General features: G+C 39.2%; 1 protein-coding gene across 3 annotated transcripts in view; it reads right to left on the minus strand.

Moving 5' to 3' along the window:
- Positions 1-13,249, minus strand: part of wwox (WW domain containing oxidoreductase) — a 137,840-nt gene extending 124,591 nt beyond the window's left edge. For 2 of the 3 annotated variants that reach the window (XM_026176193.1, XM_026176194.1), the window contains exons 1-5: positions 13,007-13,185; positions 10,150-10,214; positions 9,823-9,880; positions 9,552-9,721; positions 897-1,003 (exon numbers count right to left, since the gene is read on the minus strand). In XM_026176193.1, coding sequence (XP_026031978.1) covers positions 897-1,003; positions 9,552-9,721; positions 9,823-9,880; positions 10,150-10,214; positions 13,007-13,113 — 507 coding nt within the window. In that variant the 5' untranslated portion in view covers positions 13,114-13,185. Of the gene's footprint in view, positions 1-896; positions 1,004-9,551; positions 9,722-9,822; positions 9,881-10,149; positions 10,215-13,006 lie in introns of all 3 variants that reach the window. The other variant, XM_026176192.1, reaches the window with a different exon arrangement.
- Between the last annotated feature and the right edge of the window lie 4,269 nt (positions 13,250-17,518).

Consider the following 17,518-nt stretch of genomic DNA (forward strand, 5'->3'; position numbering starts at 1 on the left):
AATTTGTGCCAAATCAAACATGCGGGTCCAGCCACTGAGGCAATCTCTTAAGAATAAGGGAAGAGCCAAAATAAGTTTTATAGTCAACGAAAAATTTCAATGTTTTATTTTCTTTAAATATGTTTCAGTGTTATTATTGTATGAACTCCACAGAAAATGACAACATGTATTATTGAACATCATCCTGCTGCTCCCTGCCACACATTGTGCAAAATTGTACATTTATTAAGTTATTTATATTTTACTATATCTTAGTACTTTAAAAAAAAATAATTTTAGTATTTGTTCTAGTTATTTCTACTGTTTTATCTACTGTTTAGTCATATTCTGCATATACCGAGACCCAAAAAAATTGCTTTGCTTATATCACATCAAATGTTTTATAAAAATTAAGCTCAGTCTGAAAATGTAGTGTCGGTGTAACAACAATAGGTTTTTTGGTTTGGGACCATTTTTTTTCCACGGACAAGCCCTTTTTGGTGTGCTTCGGACTGTTTTGATCCCCATCCCGGGAAGCCTGAAATATCAAGTGTACATGGCCAAGATACTGAAGCTGAAGTTGTATCCATTGCGGAGGGAGTGCAACTGCGATTTGTGTGTGAATGGGTGAGAATTTGGTTTAAATTTGGTAAAAAAGTGCTTTAAGTGATTGGTAAGGCCAGAAAAGCACTACAGAAATCCCAGTCCATGTATGCTCACTAATACACGAGTGTGGCTCACTGATGTTTAACAGCTTATTCTGTCTAAACCTCAATAAGGAAGTTACTATAAGTCGGTTTATTGTTGGCGTCTTTTTATAGGATTTGTTTTTGTTTGAGAAAGATGTTGTAACTTAACCACACTTTCCAGCTTTTAGAGCTCCAAGAAAACAGGGGATTACTTAGACTGTCACTTACCCACTCTTCCTGAATGAGGCTCACCGCCTTGTTGGCACGGGTCAGGTTTCGACAAGCCAGGATCACATGGGCGCCATGAAGAGCAAAAGACCTGGCTGTCTCAAAGCCTGAGATGGGAGACAGACGGACAGGAAGACAGGGAGATATAGACATGAGAAAAAGTCTACAGGCAAGCAATGCCTCAAAGATGAGGGGTTTTTTTTTCTAAAGATAACTTCAGATCCCCATCAATTTTTTCATATAATTTATTTCATTGAGTAACCCAGTCTAGTGGAGTTAATCATTTCTCTCTGAAGTGATGAAACTGATTGAATTATTGTGGTTCGCGACTTCTTCCTCTCGTCTTAGATAAAGTTTTGGATCTGACCGCCAACTCTCAATGAGGTATCGCCGCTCGCATAGAGTCAGAAAAACGGAGGCTGTTGTTAATTACGTTAAAAATTACGGCAGTAATTATGAAAACACGGGTCGTAACTGAACTAAATGAGCAATCGAACAGACATGACATTCACACTGAACCTTGGCGTGATATTTCAGGCACATCAAAGGGCCTCTGATAAGGACATTTCTCCCATGAAACGAGGTCCGCCGATATGCGCAGAATTTATCAGTCCAAGACTACTTCATGGCTCCATCCAAATCATGTAGTCACGATAAAACTGACAAAAACTGAAGATAGAGGGAGAGAAGTTCATTTCTAAATTACAAGTCTAAATGGGTCATTTCATCCCGTAGGTTGAATTAATTTATGAGATTAACTTTCTTTCCTTCACCGTATTTTTATTTCCTTTGACATTTACTACCCTTCATGTGTCACAGAAAAGTTCAAGAGCACAGAGTCATGTCATATTTTTAATCCTACTTCTATATGCAAACCTGTGTGTATGTATATACATATATACACACACACACTTATCCACATGCAGTATGAGAGTCCTGACTGACAAAGTGAAAGGCTCAATAACTGATTGTGGCAAGAGGGTCTGAGTGGCAGAGCAGTAGGCAGAGTGTATCGGGTGGTGGATTAATATGGACTGTAATTAGATTATATGTCTTAATCTGATTTTCATTAAGAGCAAAACTGGGAGGCCTAATTGTGAGGAGAGCATTAAGGACTAATATCTATTAAAACTCAAAATTGGAGTGGGATTGGAAGCCCTTTCTGACAAGTGAAGCATGGAATGAAATTATATGACACCTTATTAGGTGTAATGGAGGGGACTGTGACTGTGAGCGGAGATCATTTCACTCACAGGAAATGGAAATGAAAATAAAAACAGCATGACAGAAAAAACAAGCAGAGTGACTGGTGGGGTAAAAATAGGCTTTGAATCCAAATGAGCGGCGGCGGGCTTTAGAAAATAAATGTTAGCGTAACTTCTGAGTGTCACGCAAAGTGTCTGCGTTTTCACTTCGGCATAATCTGAACACTGCTTTTAAAATTGATAAAAATCATACGGATGTGTGCGAAATGATTTTTATATTTTTTTTCCCCACAAACGCAGCTTCATTTAAAGGCATTTTTTCCGGTCTTTATAAATTGGACAAGACTACTGGCTTCTGGTAAACAACAACACCTCACACCGACTGGTTGTGTGTACAAAGCATGAAAGTGAAATTAATCGACACCAGTGTTTTCCATAATGGGGAACAAATTAGAATATGGCAGCGACAACAGCAGCAGCGCCGAAGCCATGTATTTGCAATGACAAATAACAAGGGCTTGACATTAATTGTGAAATAACGAGTGTGGCGTTGCTGTAACAGAGACTCCCCGCCCTCTTGCCCGTGTTACCGGTGGAGAGGGCCGCGACGAAATTAGTTCCTGGTCAGGTGTACAACAAAGGGAGCCTGTTTCAGCATTGTATGCTGATGGTGGAACATGACAAGAGGTCAGACAGGGGTTTCTTTTGCGCTGGTGGATCGACAAACGCCATAAGCTGTTTTACAGCGCGCGGCAGGCCCGCTTGGATGTGATGCTCACCCAGATTTTTCTGTCTAAACAGATGTAGTAGCTGCAGAGGTTTACAGAGAAGAGTCTGTAGATGGGGGGGGGAAGTTTCTTTGAATATGTTTATGTTCAATCTCAAGCTTTATAAAGTAGCAAGAATGCACTACATGGCTCAGCTATTGTTGAAAATGTGTTTTACTGTAATGTATAAAATGCATAAAAATGTGTAAAATGTCCATTAAGCTGTGAATGCTCTTCATGGTACATTAGGATCCTGGCCCTACTGATATCCCCCAATAATGAGTGTGATTTAGTGATTTCACGCTTTGTTTGTCCTCCCTGGCCCACTGCCCCTCTCTGGATCCCCCTCGTACACAGGTGTATTGGCTCAATGTAATGAGATCATTACCAGCCTCGTCAGTAAACGTGTTTATTTGGCAAACGGAGCCGCCTGCTCCTTCCCTCTCTTGATCTGCATCCAAAGAGGCATTTAACTAAAATAAGCTCTGCAGTACAATTGGGCAAACAGAAGTCGGTTCAGATCATTACAAGACCTGTGGGTAAACATGTCGGGTTCCCACAATCCCCTTTTCCAGAGCTGCTCGAAAGACCATGAGAGAGAAAAAACATGATTATGAACAGAGTACATATCGCCCAAACTCATCATTGAGTTACAAGGTGTTTTTAACTGAAATTGCATTTGGGCTATTTATGAGGCAATTAATAAACATAATAAGTATGGTTTTTATTATTATGTTTATTGCTGTTTATTTCTGTCTTCTGTTTGATTTATTTTAGTTGGTAAAGCGTTTAGAAATTTGTAGATTTTGTAACAACTTGCCACAATCACCTTCATGTGACCCGACACTGCACTGTTACACGGCTTTATCCCACGTGCCCATCTCATCCCAGTTACTATAGATATTATATAACACATGCAGTATGTTTCTAAAAACAATAAGTTAATAAGCGCCATCTATTTCACTTTTCAACATAACTGTGATATACATAAACAGATATTCATATTCTATATTTCACACATTTTATTCTATTTTTCACAGTGAGGTGAATTCCTTAGTTAAAAAAAAGAAAAAGTAGTATTTGATAAACAACAGAAAAATTATTTGACTGTCAACTAATTATTTGAGCTCTAGTCCAAATATTAGTCCAAAACAAATCTTTAACCTCCTAGAACCTGGCGTCCACATACGTGGACATCACATTTTGGGTTATTTAGACCAAAATACTCAATTTTGCTCTACAAGGGCCTGATATCCACTTACGAGGACATTATACTGCTTTTGTTCTATCAAAATTGTAAATGAATATCCTCATATGTGGCTCTCATTTTTCTCAGACACAAAAATTAGGTAAAAAGAAAAAAAAAAATCTGGTAATTCTTTGTTTTTACATTCATCGGGTCCCAATCAGCCCAAATATCAAAGAGAAATTAAAAATGCATGCCGTGAAACAGTTCGGGTCTTAGGAGGTTAATATATGCATGTGTATCTAAGAAAGCAAAGAGTGGCCGGATTTGAGAGACATCTTCAAACTCCTGACCATCTCTGATGTGATGAGTGCACCTGTTCCTGCGGTTACCGTGTATTTCTTGCCCAAGAAGTGAAGAAGGGGACAACTCCCCCGCTCTTTCTGACTTTTAAGATCCCCTCTAATTCCCCTCCATTAGTCCAAGAGGAGGGAGATGTCACCCCAAAAGTGGAATGTATGGTTAGTAATTACAGCCCAAGGTTGAGCTGTTCCAGGTGAGAGCACTGGAGTGGTTCTATTACCCCTCCCTATCCCCTCCTGGCTCCCCCACCACCCCCACTACCACCTCACCAGCCATGCAGCCCTATCTAGCACCCGCCTACCCACCCACCCAGCCACCAACCCCCCTTTTCTTTCTCTGACCCTCTGTGTCAACCTCCAACTCCCAACACAATCTTTCATCATGGCCTCACAACACACTGGACACCCCTGGTCCTCCAGCAGTCAGCCTCACAGAGCGAGGAAGGAGGACAGTACAGCTGATAAACACATAGCGCACCAAATCACAAACATGTACAATGATAAACACAAACCCCAGAGGCCTGCTCATGCACACATAGCTGCTGAGCATTAGGGCTATTTTCATCACTGTCATCAAAATCCCCCCCGCATTCCCCCGTCATGTAACTTTCATCCCCCTCATCATGTGCAGACTGTAAACTCGATAGGTCTATAAACTACTTGACTACACACAATAACCCAATGCCCCTTCATTTTATTTTACCTACAGCCTTTAAGCACATATATGTATTCCATCCTCTCTTTCTCTAACCACTTCAGTTCCATTATATTAGAGCTGTAATCATTATTGAACCCTGCTAGCCTCCAGCATTATACTCTCTGCACGTTACACCAGTTTGGGTCTGCATAGCAAATTTCATCTAAGGTTAATAAAGTTGAATAATTTGACTAACCAACCGGAACTGCTTCTTATTACGTAGCCAATAAACACATTCATCAGTGAGAACATGAAATGCCCGATGAAAAAAAAAATAAATAAAACTTCCCTTTGATTTCCTCGGCGGTTCAGTTCACAAGTTGATACGGAGAAGGCAGCGCAGGACACTGGCCGGCCATTCACCCGGTGGACACACACACACACACACACACACACACACAATGAAGACTTAATATAAACACAGATGCACTCTGGATGTCATCTAAACCACACGTAGTCACTGAGAGATGCTCAGAGACAAAAAAACACACAGACGCCACACACCATCCTCACCAGGAACATCTTTTTATCCATCTAATTCCTCCCACTATGAATAATGCATTTCCCTCCTTACTGAGGCTTGGGTTTAACGCATCGCTGCACGGGTCTTTAAGGAGGTCCTTATTCATAAACAGTAGTGCAGTAAATACCAGAGCTTTGCAACCAATTTAATGGCAGTTATGCTTAACAAATCTGCCTCAATCTAATGATCAGCCACAAAGCTAGGCTATGGGTTTAATCTGCACACAGAGGCTCCCGCAGCTCTGCGACTCACTGAATATGCTTAGGGATCTCTCCATCCAGAGAGAGGAGAGCACCAGCCTGACACTTAATCCTCACAACACAACACTGGGATCAACACAACTATGGAACATTGTTAGTCTTTCATGAATAAGAATAACATTGAAAGTCCTAAAACACTGCAGAGACAATGCATAGAGAGACTAAAACATTACGAAGCGCTCCTTTTTTAAATCCATGCTATTCCCCGTCTGGACATCCTAAGTCTTTTCTGCTTCTTATTCCTACATTGACCCTGCGCCTTAACAAGAAGACCACGCGGAATTTAGTGCATGCATTTAGACTGAGTAAAGCTTTGCAACTGTATGCACTGCTCAACAGCAAGACTCTCCACAGAAGGTGCAAAAAGTTCAGATATGAAACACGTCAACACTGAAAAGCAGAATAAATAAAAACTTAATTTCAAACTCATAATTTCACTTACTGAATAAAAAATTATAATCTGTGAGAACTTTTTGAAAAATAAAGAGATCTGCATAAGTAAAAACCACACTTGAATAAGTGTTTTCTTTCTTTTGTGCACCACACATGCTGAGCTGGACTAATTTAAAAAAAAAAGCAGGACCATTTGAGTTGAGTAAGACAGGAGGCGGATATGTTATTTCTGACCACTATTAAACATATGTCAACAAGTCACCTGAGAGACTGATGACCCTCCCCAGGTATTTGGACACATAAATGTCCATAAAAACAGTTCCCAAAGGAGCTGTCACTGGGTAAATAAGACCACGTGTCCTGAGAGGGAAAATAGAAATACATTTTTGTGCAATGTTGTGCAGTTTTATATTTAAAAAGCAAGTATCCTCATTCTGAACCCAGTGGGGGCTAGAGACATCAGGACAATGGCCCTTTAAGGACAACTGTTCCATGGACCCCTGGCCAGTAAATAACCTGAGAGTTAGTTGATAGGGGCGAATTAGAGCCAGAGCAGTACTGTGTAATGGGGATGGATAGGAGGCTCAGGCTTGGGTCAAAGCCGCTTAGGAATCAATGCAGAGGTACAGGTGTACAACCACAGGTCTATACGAGTAAGAAAACCTTTAAAAAGAAGGAGGAGGGAGGGAGACGGAGACGAGCGGAGGGGGGGGAAACAAACTACAATCATTCATTTCCATTATCACAATTAAAAATTGCCATTCGGGTTGGTACTGGTTTTTAATTTACAAAAGAAAGCAGAGAGAGGAAGACTAATGTTGTAAAGCGAGCGCAGTGATCACACTGGCAAGACAAACTGCATCACTGTCTCGCCTCCCAGCACTATTGCAGTGGAGCTTGAAGACTGGTCACAAAAACAGGAGGCGGTAATATTTCATGCATAAATAATGTTATATATGTGGTTTTCATGTTTATGTGCATTTGAAACTAAATTAAAATATTTTAATGTAAATTTTTGGAATTAATTAATATCCTACCATTACTAATAAAAATGTCACATTTCCTGTGGAGGAATTAAGCACTACAGGAATTGGAAATAGCCTTGACACTTGGATTAAAACACTACTGATGCCATTAAAATGCTAAGTGGGTCCAACCAATTGGCATAACCACATTTCACTAAAGGAATGTCAAAGGAGTACATGAGAAGTAGCAATTACTATTAGAATACTGTTAATTATAGCTGCTGCATATTTAATATGAGCAAAACAAAGGTTATGTTAATATGGGTTCTAATAAGTGTTCATGCACTATATAGTGTCAGTGTATTAACACTACTTGATGCAGTCTTTTGTGAAAAACTGCATTTTTTCCAGCATTTTTTTTTATTAAATATATCACAACAAATGTTGAATGAGGATTATCTTTTTCATTATATAGTGTTTTTTTTTAATTAAGGAAAAAATAAGTACATGTAAAACAGCTAATATGATAACATTTTTTAATATCAATAGCATGCACATCACAGACCTCCTGTGCCCTCTTGTGGAGAAAGCTATTAGTAATTTTCTCCATTCATCCTATACAATTATCGCTCAGGCCAAATATCGGATGTATTTTAGAACTAATCCTCTATCCGCGTCTAGTGAAAGCAATACATTTGGAATGAGAGGCTTATGCACTTTTAACCTCTGATGCCTACAGTCGTTCTGCAGCCATACATCTTCACGTTTTCTTTATTTTGATAATTATCCTTTAGTATCTGACTCACACTACACTTTGTTCTGGTAATCATAGGCATTCCCATTTTAATGTTGGCGTTTTTCAGTTCATTACACTTGTTCTGGGTACAGATTTTCTGCATTTCACATGTTCATGTGCATTTTCCTTTGACAGATTTCATAGTAAAATTATTACTTTTTTAACTATATGTAGAAGTAATCCTAACCCAAAACATTTAAAAATAATAATTTCTTGCTAATAATGTTTTGATGGATGTCAGTTATATTTTTAATTGATGTTTGTTGTGAGTCTTTTAATTCAGAGACAAAGAAAAAGAAAAATAGGTTGAACAGATCTTGGTTTAGTGACGGTCACAGGTTTAATGGAAATACAGTCATCAGAGGTCATTTGATACAAGCCAATTATTATTATTATTATTATTATTAAGTGCTGAAACTGCCTATTGATCAGCTAACGAGTGTCTATTGTGTGTGGCAAGAATCTGAACCTCCTGAGCTATTTTTAATTTCCCCTAAATTTGGGGCATTAGCTGGACCCAGTAAGTATAAAAACTAAGCATCATCTTTGAACAGAAACTCTTTTAATTAAGAAAAAAACTGTATGCCCTCATACGGGTGCAATGGGTTTATATTACAGAGAAACACAATAAAGTCACCATTGTTTAAAAAAACGTATAAAACACTTTTTAAGTATAAAGTGCAGTGTCCACATGAGGACGCACAGTCCCAGGAAACTAAACAATAAATCATTTTCATTTGTGTTACTTTTTAAAAACTGTGTTCTCTTAATGTGTGTAAAGATAAAAGACAGAAGAACATCAGGGTCAGGCAGGCATTTAAGTTCACAAGCTTCTTCCCTCAGTGAAGGTCCCCAGGCTGCTGTAAATCTATGTAATACAGTGCTGCCTTGCTACATCTCATATCACACACATACACAGATACACAGAGTCACACACTCCCACACACAGTGCAATTACATTGCAGGGACTTTCGTTGGGACAAAGAATTTGAATATAAAGACAATTAACGATTTTATGTTTATTTGATTTTCCTCATGCTGTCATTATCTATCTCGAACAAAGAAGCGAGTCTGAACAAATGGCCAGGACTTGTGCTAATTTAAACTAAAGGAAAGAGGAAATAAATTTGTTTCCAGACCATTATATAGTGAGCCATGCATTTGCTGGGTACAAATGGACACCATTCATTACAGTTAACAATGACATCCAATTCAGCCCTGCTAATGAACTTCAATACAGTCATGTTCGGTATTAAGGAGTGATTTGTTGAGTCTAAGTGTATCATTTTGGAGGCTAATGTTGATGAATGCCCCGTTGTGAAGAGATGGGGACATGCAAGGAGTAGAGACAGTCTTGGCAAGCACCCTTCTGTTATAGCATAATACCATATCACCACCTAGTGGTGTCATCACAGAAACACACATTACTGCAGATTGATGGTTCCAACTTTTCAGAACGTTTGTCAGACAAAAGAAAAAGATAAATAAACATTAAGCTCACCAATGCCCACATTGCCTCCGGTAATGAGGACAACCTTGTCAGAGAGGTCACGACCCTGCAGGATCTCGAGAGCAGCAGCGTTTCCATCGTACCGCTTCGGCTTCACCACCACATCCTCTACTGTAAATGCATGACGTGGATCAAAATATGTGCTCCGCTTGTTAATGTGACTGAAAATGACAGAGGAAAGCAGGAATGAAAGCAGCAACGTAGTTTTATTGCAGTCAAACATTTCCACAAATATAAGGGGTTTGATCATAAGTCTTCTTACTCAATGTAAATTATCTGTCCTTTTTCATCAGTTTCCTGCTCCCAACCATATGGTAAGTCTGTAGAAAAAGACAGAGATTTATTATTCTTTAATAGAAAAAGTTTGTAAAAAAAAAAAAAGTGTATATACATTTCAAGCCAAAACTGAATTCTATGTCCTGTTTCATTAATTTTTTAACTGACTGCTTAGCTACTGGCCACTGCATAAAAGTTGTGTGGTTGACAATACTCCAAATAACCAAGTCCAAGTTAGAGAAATATCAAATAATCTCAGCTTTGCATACATGTGAACAATTCTCCAGGGAAAACACAAGTGAGTAAAGCAAACCTCCAGCACAACGTTTCTTCTTTCCTGTCTTGGGGTGTTCCCACTGTGTCTTCATCTCATCATGACTGTTGGCACAAACAGAGATTAAGAGTGAATGAAAAATTTTCTTTACAATATACAGCTGTGGTCAATAGTGTATTTACACTCATCATGGGCATGAATGTCATGGAAATTTAGGGATTTTAATTATTTCTTTGAACTATTTTTTTTCCAGGGTGGACTAATTATACAGTATGCATCTTTAATGCCTTTTTATATACAGGATGTATATCCTTTGCCAAAGTCTGGAAATAGACCCAAACTGTTACCCTCAATGAGATAAAATTTGTTAGAATAATCAGGACCAACCCAGGAACCACCAAGTCAAGTCAAGTCATCTTTATTTATATAGCACATTTAAAAGACATCAAGTGTCGGCCAAAGTGCTGAACAGAGGGATAATATAATAAAAAGAATTAAAATAGATAAGATGAAAATATTATAGAAACCTTGTGAGACATCCATATATGTTTGTAAAAAATATGTGTACATGCAAATATGCACATACATATACAAAAATGTACACATTCACACACAAGCACACATACGTGAACATAAAATACATGTATACGTGTATACACATGCAAACACAAAGACTAAAGCATGCCATGTACTGGAACCTGCTGGTACACCAGCATCACTGTCCACAGTGAAGTGAGTTTTACATCACCGTGGCCCAAGAGGGTGCCAACCAAGAAAGAAGCCACTGCTCCAGAATCGATAAGCCAATTGCCTTCTGGATAAAAGAGACAAAGATTGAGCGTTTTGATCACAATGACCAGAGGTATATTTTGAGCAGTAAATGTGGTGCTTTTAAACCTGAGAGCACTGTACCAGCTGTCACGCATGGTAGTGGTAGTATCATGTTCTGGGGCAGTTTTTTTGCCAATGGTGCTGGTACAGAGGTTGGATAAACTCATCAGGAAGGTTCTGCGATGTCCCCTGGACCCAGTGCAGGTGGTGGGAGACAGAAGGAGTCTGGCCAAAATAACATCTCTGATGGTCAGCGTCTCCCACCCCATGCATGTAAATGTTGCTGAACTGCAGAGCTCCTTCAGTGACAGACTGCTGCATAGGGCTGTCGATATAACGATATATATCGGATTATGATATAAAAACAGCATCGCGCGTCCGCTTGTTTATGTTCCACTTAAACCTTTCACAATAAAGCTCAAGATCCTGTTGAGACTTTTCAAAATAACCTGAATCACGTGAAAGAGCAGATTGTTTACGGATGAGAATTAAAAAAGAGCCGCCAGGTGCTAAAAAATAAACCTTAGAATAAAACGTTAGAACAGGCTTTTCCCCGCAGCACGCCGTGTAATAAATACTCACAAAGAAAACGGCGGCCGTTACAACTTATGTCTAAAAATGTATAGTTTCATGCATTGGTTAAAACACTCGACTCCAGCTACATGACGCGCAGCTGGAAACACTTCCCGCAAGACGAGCTGCCCGAGATTCACAGAATTTACAGAAAATGTTACATTTGTGTGATTTATATCGTTATTTTTTTATAGAATTCTTATATCGGGATATGAGATTTTGGTCATATCGCACAGCCCTACTGCTGCATCCTAGATGCATGAAGGAGCATTTCTGCAGGTCCTCCCTCCCTACAGCTGTCAGATTGTACAATCAAAACTGCTCCCAACAAACATAGAAGTTTACATCAGCGCTGTAACTTGCACTATTTTATCAACCGATTCACACTACAACCTGGGTTTGCCTCTCATCTGTAATTAAATTAATTACATTAATTTAATTTTAACAACTGTACAGTACTCTGTTTTTGGTCAACTATTGTCCTTGATGTAAATATGTAAAAAAAAAAATGTGTAGGGCCTATATGTGTTTTTCTTGCTGCTGTTACAACAAAATTTCCCCTTTTGGGACAATTAAAGGATTGTTCTATTCTATTTTACACTCCACAAAGTGGACTGAATAATGAAGAAATACTAAATCCAAATTTTTCAACTTCATGTCAAACCAGCCATTGCTCCCAAACACATCAAAACGTGTTTTTTTAAGAGATAAACCAGGCTAACACTAAGGCTCTAGAATGACATTCCCAAAGCCTGACCACTAATCTACTTAAAATTTGTAGACTATGTTTAAAAGCCAGGTCTGTGCAAGGAAGCTAACCAATTTAAATGAACTCTACCAATTCTGCCAAGAAGAGTGGTCAAGTATCCAGACAGGATCTTGTTGACAGCTACCAAAAGTATGTCATTGAGCTGTTACTTGCTAAGTTTTATATATTGAACATATTTGAACCAGGAAGTAGATTTTTGACCTTGTGTGGATTTGAGAAAATCCTAAATAAATTCAAACAGTTCAAAGAAATCAGCAAAAGCCCCACATTGACTCCATGACTCCTTATGTCCAAGATGAGTGGAGATTCTGGTCGATATTGTCATGATAGCATCACAGCATCAGACAGTTGCTATAGATTTTTCAGCTGCACATCCAAAATGTACATTTCTAATGCATTATCCCATTACTGAGGAGGGTTGTGATTTTATATTTCAGCGTAAGTTTACAGCATGGCAGCTAGTGGATAGTGACACTACAGCAGGATAATTCGAGATGACAAACTCACAGACTTATCAAAGACTAACAACAATTAGCACAAACCCTACAGTGAAATAAGGACGGCACACTTTATAACACAGACTTTACAGTGTAGCTAGCAGGCTGTGTTAGCCAGGTGCTAATAGAAATGGCATGGCCCTGATGTCAGTAAGTGTTAGGACTTATACTTATACTCATACACAGAAATGCTTGCTGATAGCGTTAATGGTGAGATCTCACTTACTTTGCATAGTAGACCCAACCATCTTTAGTAGACCTCTCCTCCCATCCAGGTGGTAACTCATCCTCACTATCTGTATCGTCCATACCGGCGTACTTCAGAGCTGCCATAGCTTCCAGTGAATGACGAAAATCAGAGAGAAATATCTGCTCTGGAGAATGAATGCAGATGTCAGAGAGCGCAGAAACACGGACACGGCGATCTTCCAGCACTTCCGCAACAACACGATGACGACTGCCGAACTGCATTTTGGGACATTGAGGCGGTAGACCATATGCTGAAGGATCCGGCTTTTTGTGATTCAAATGTTTCCGAAAAAAAGATGGCAGCCAGAAGCCAGAACTAAGTCGAAATTTCAAGTTACTGTCTCAAGTTTAATATCGTTGGGGTTTGTTTTTTTCATAAGCTTAAAGGCTTTATGTTAGAGAACACTGGCTGGGTTTTCTCTCAGCCTTTGATCTGGGTATATAAATTTTAAAGCTAGTAGGAGAATAATGTTGGGAGATGTTGGAAGTGGGCAGATAGAGCTGCTGATTTATGTAATCAGATAACTCAGGCCCACTGAGTTATCTACACAGCTAAAGTTTTCTGATTTTTTTTAATCTCCTCCAAATCCTTTTATTCTACACTAATTAATCGCCTTTCCTGTCATAACTACGCTTCTGTACACTTTTCAGACATCTATCAACCAAAGAGGTCACCATGCAGTTGGGCATGTTTTACCAGTTTTACCTTTCCTGTCTATTGTAATAGAAAAGTAGCCTACAGACTATCCAAGAGGGCCAGAGGAAATCTGAACAGATGACAGCCCTAAACCTATTGGGGACAAAGGTAGCATTAAACCACCTCATTAACTAGTCAACACAGTGGAATGACACGTAACAACTAACAAAAGCGAATTAGTTAGAGCTATTCCGCCTCTAAATGTTCACATGTTTAAATAAAAACAATAAATGAGATATAAACAGGTTTCAGATATAGTTAAATTAAAATAAATTAGTTGTGTTCTGTGTTTTTTTTCCATGCCTTGAAATTCGACAACTGCCAATGTGACCTAACCAGTACAGCTGTTCCCATCAGCTCAGTAGCTCTTTTGTATGCAAAATCTGTGGCCGTCTCTTGCTTCTCTTATTCCTGCCACTTGACCTGCCTGTTGTGTCTGTTAACCAGTTTGTGCACTTGTTACATGTGTCTTGTCCATCTGCAGAGTCTGTGTTTTCCATAGAATGGCTGCGAAATTTCTGTGGAATAGCGCACTGTTGAACTGATAATAAAAATGTAAAACAGCACAATAATCACAGTGATGTACTGAACTGTGGGATGACGTAATCTAATTTCATAAAGGATGATCCAGTACATCTTATACAAAAGGAGATAAAGAAAAGGAAACACTAAAACACTTGATCCCTAAAGGATTTAGCGGGACTGTGCCTCAAAGTCTGTGGATATGGAGATAGGGATTAGGCCATATAGACTCAGAACAAGGTGTTTAATTCCTGTTTCAAGTTTCAATATGTTTTGGTCAAGCTCTGGTGCCACTCCAACAACAGCACCAAGAGCAACAATTAGGATTTATAAGGAGCTATTGGCAGGGAAAGAGAGATTTTGTATGCTCATTGCATGAAACGCTGCAGTTTGGAAGGAGGCCTGTGTTGCCCTAGCCCAGACTGCACCACCCAAAGAATGTCTTGAAAACAGTTCCAGGCAGCCTGCCTCTAACAAAGATTCAGGTCAGAAAATGTGGTTGTTCTCAAATCAAATCAAATCAAATCACTTTTATTGTCACATCACATGTGCAGGCACACTTCTCTGATAATATCTAGATGAAACTTCCCAGGACCATTTTAAGAGACCATCACCCATCTTTCAGTGTTTCCCAGTTAAAACATAGATCATGTAGTGCACTGTTCCCTGTTTCCAAATCCTTCCACCTGATTGTTTCATAATTTGCCTTCACTGTCCAATGTCGGATGTGCACTGCCACAGCCACTACTCAGTGGAAGGGGTAGTGACCATGGCCAACTTATCTTAGTTGCCAGCCAGTCATTGCCATCTTCAGCATCATTCACTAATGTGTTTCCCCCTGCGTGGCAGCTCTATATTCAAAATCGTTTGTCCGATAAATCCACACAGCCACACTCCTATCTGTATACTCTCTGCTCCACTCAGCCACTTGGTTATTCACTCCCCATTGCTTTCCGCCTTCCACCTCCCAGAGAACTTGATAGGTTTGTAGCTTAAACTTATTCGCTGGAACGTTGAAGACAATTTAATTACACAGCAAAAGCAAGACACGAGTAGGCAAAGTTCTTTATGTTTCTCGTGCACGGGAGAGAACTGGACAAACGCCGTCCCTTCACTTGACCCCAGTTGCTCTCGTCCGCTCCCCCGTAACACTGCTCTTTTATTGAGGTTACATAAATATAAATAGGATCTTTAACATATGACGTCTTCATACACACAAAGAGTACCTTTGCCTGTGCGTTGTGTAAGTATGTGTGTGTGTGTGTGGGGGGGGGGGGGGGGGGGGGGTGTCAGTGTGTGACCCCATAAACGACTTCCCTGAACCTGCTGGTCTGGAAGTCCAGCAGTTCATCTAAACAAAAGGCACTTAGACATAGACAGATATACGTGTGTTTGCTATACCATATATCAGTAAGAGCAGATATAACCTCTCTCCTGACCTTAAGTTGTGTGTGCATGCCAGAGTGCTCTGGGAGGCACACAGAGTTTCCACAGACTACTAAGGATCAAACCTCTACCAACATGACATTGATTATTAAACTCTAAGCATATATGAGTAGATATTTCTAAGCATAAATGACAATCCACTATACAAACCTGACAGAACTCCTACTCCCTCTCGCACCTACTCCATTACATTCTCCTCCTTAAAATAAAAATAAAAATAAAAAATTTAATGAAACCTTTCTCTTGAACAGATTTTGTGCTCTCCATTCAAACCATTGAAACTATTAAAAGTTATTTAGTCTTCTTTCGATTGCTTCATTTGAAGGTCACCACAGCATATTGTCTGCCTCCATCTAACCCTAGCCTTGGCATCCTCCTCTTTCACTCTCCTCTATCTGTTAACCTCTTGCATGTCCTCCTTCACTAGATTCGTGAATCTTTGTGGTTTTCTGGTTTTCCTCCTGCCTTGCCTACTCCAACATAGCCCCCATCCCTCCTCTGTGCATCCCAAACCACGTCAGCCTTGATTCTCTAGCTTTGTCTCCAAACTGCTCCACCTGAGCTGTCCCTCTGATGTACTCATTTCTAATTATGTCCATTCTAGTCAGTGAAGACCTTAACATCTTAAGCTCTGTCACCTCCAGCTCAGGCTTGTATCTTTTTGTCAGTGCCACTGTCTCCTAACCATACACCATGGTAGGTCTCACTACCATCTTGTAAACTGTCCCTTTCAGTCTTACTACGATTTTCTGTCACAAATCACTCCTGACACTCATCTTCACTGACGTCATCGTGCTTGCTGCCTTATGCTCACCATGCTTGTGTGCTGTTCATTGCTTTGGATGCTTTACTTCAGATATTGAACAAATGTTGCATGATGCAAGAAAAAGGTATATTCCTTATAATGACCTAGTTTTTAGTCTGTTTGAGCTAGCTTTTATAATGAAGTACTGTTAATAATAATATTTTTTAGCTTTTTCAACAGTATTTTGTTAGGATTGGGGGAGGCAATATCAATATTGATTTTGACTATTGAGCTTCACAAAATAAATGTTACTGTATTGTAAAATCAATATTGTGATACTTTGCTTGGTGATACAGTATCAATACAGAGACAGTAAATATTGATATTGATATGATGCAACCTTACTGCATCTACAAAAAAATCTATCCATAAACATGAAAAATGAAAAAACAGTGGCTGACTGGTTATGTATTGAATTATTTTACATTCTGTGACTTCTTGCAACTTCTTGTGACTAGATGGTTGCCCAAAGCTCAAGGGTGCTCACAACCCCTTATGATTGCAAGGAGGCAACCTTTGTGCAAACAGTCTCAGTCTGATGAGCAATGACTGCAATCACTTTCTTAGAGATTGTCAAATAATTACTATCTAATCGATAAAAACAGACAGACGTGCCAACATGTTGCCATCAGTCTGAATGAGCCTTTGTAAAATAGAGTCAGACTGACCTGTCTTCATCTTACAGTGTTAGTATGCTTGATATGCTTGAGAGGTGATAAACTGCAACATGTATTATTACAACACTCGGGACATCACAGAATGTTAAAAAATATCAATAATATCATACTGAGAATCAAGTATTGTGATAATATGGAATCACGGGGTATCTGGTGATTCCCACCTTTAATAGTTATACATAAATAAGAAATAAAATTTTGCATATTTTTCAATTTGTTATAAACAACATAAAAAACCTTACTTTTACGGTGTAAGTGAAATCAGGATAAATCTATCTAGGTCACACGAGCTGGTTCAACCTGATGTCATTTATCCTAAAATAAGAACGATCCAATACTCCT

Source organism: Astatotilapia calliptera, chromosome 7, assembly GCF_900246225.1.
Source record: "Astatotilapia calliptera chromosome 7, fAstCal1.2, whole genome shotgun sequence".
In the NCBI taxonomy this organism is placed as follows: Eukaryota; Metazoa; Chordata; class Actinopteri; order Cichliformes; family Cichlidae; genus Astatotilapia; species Astatotilapia calliptera.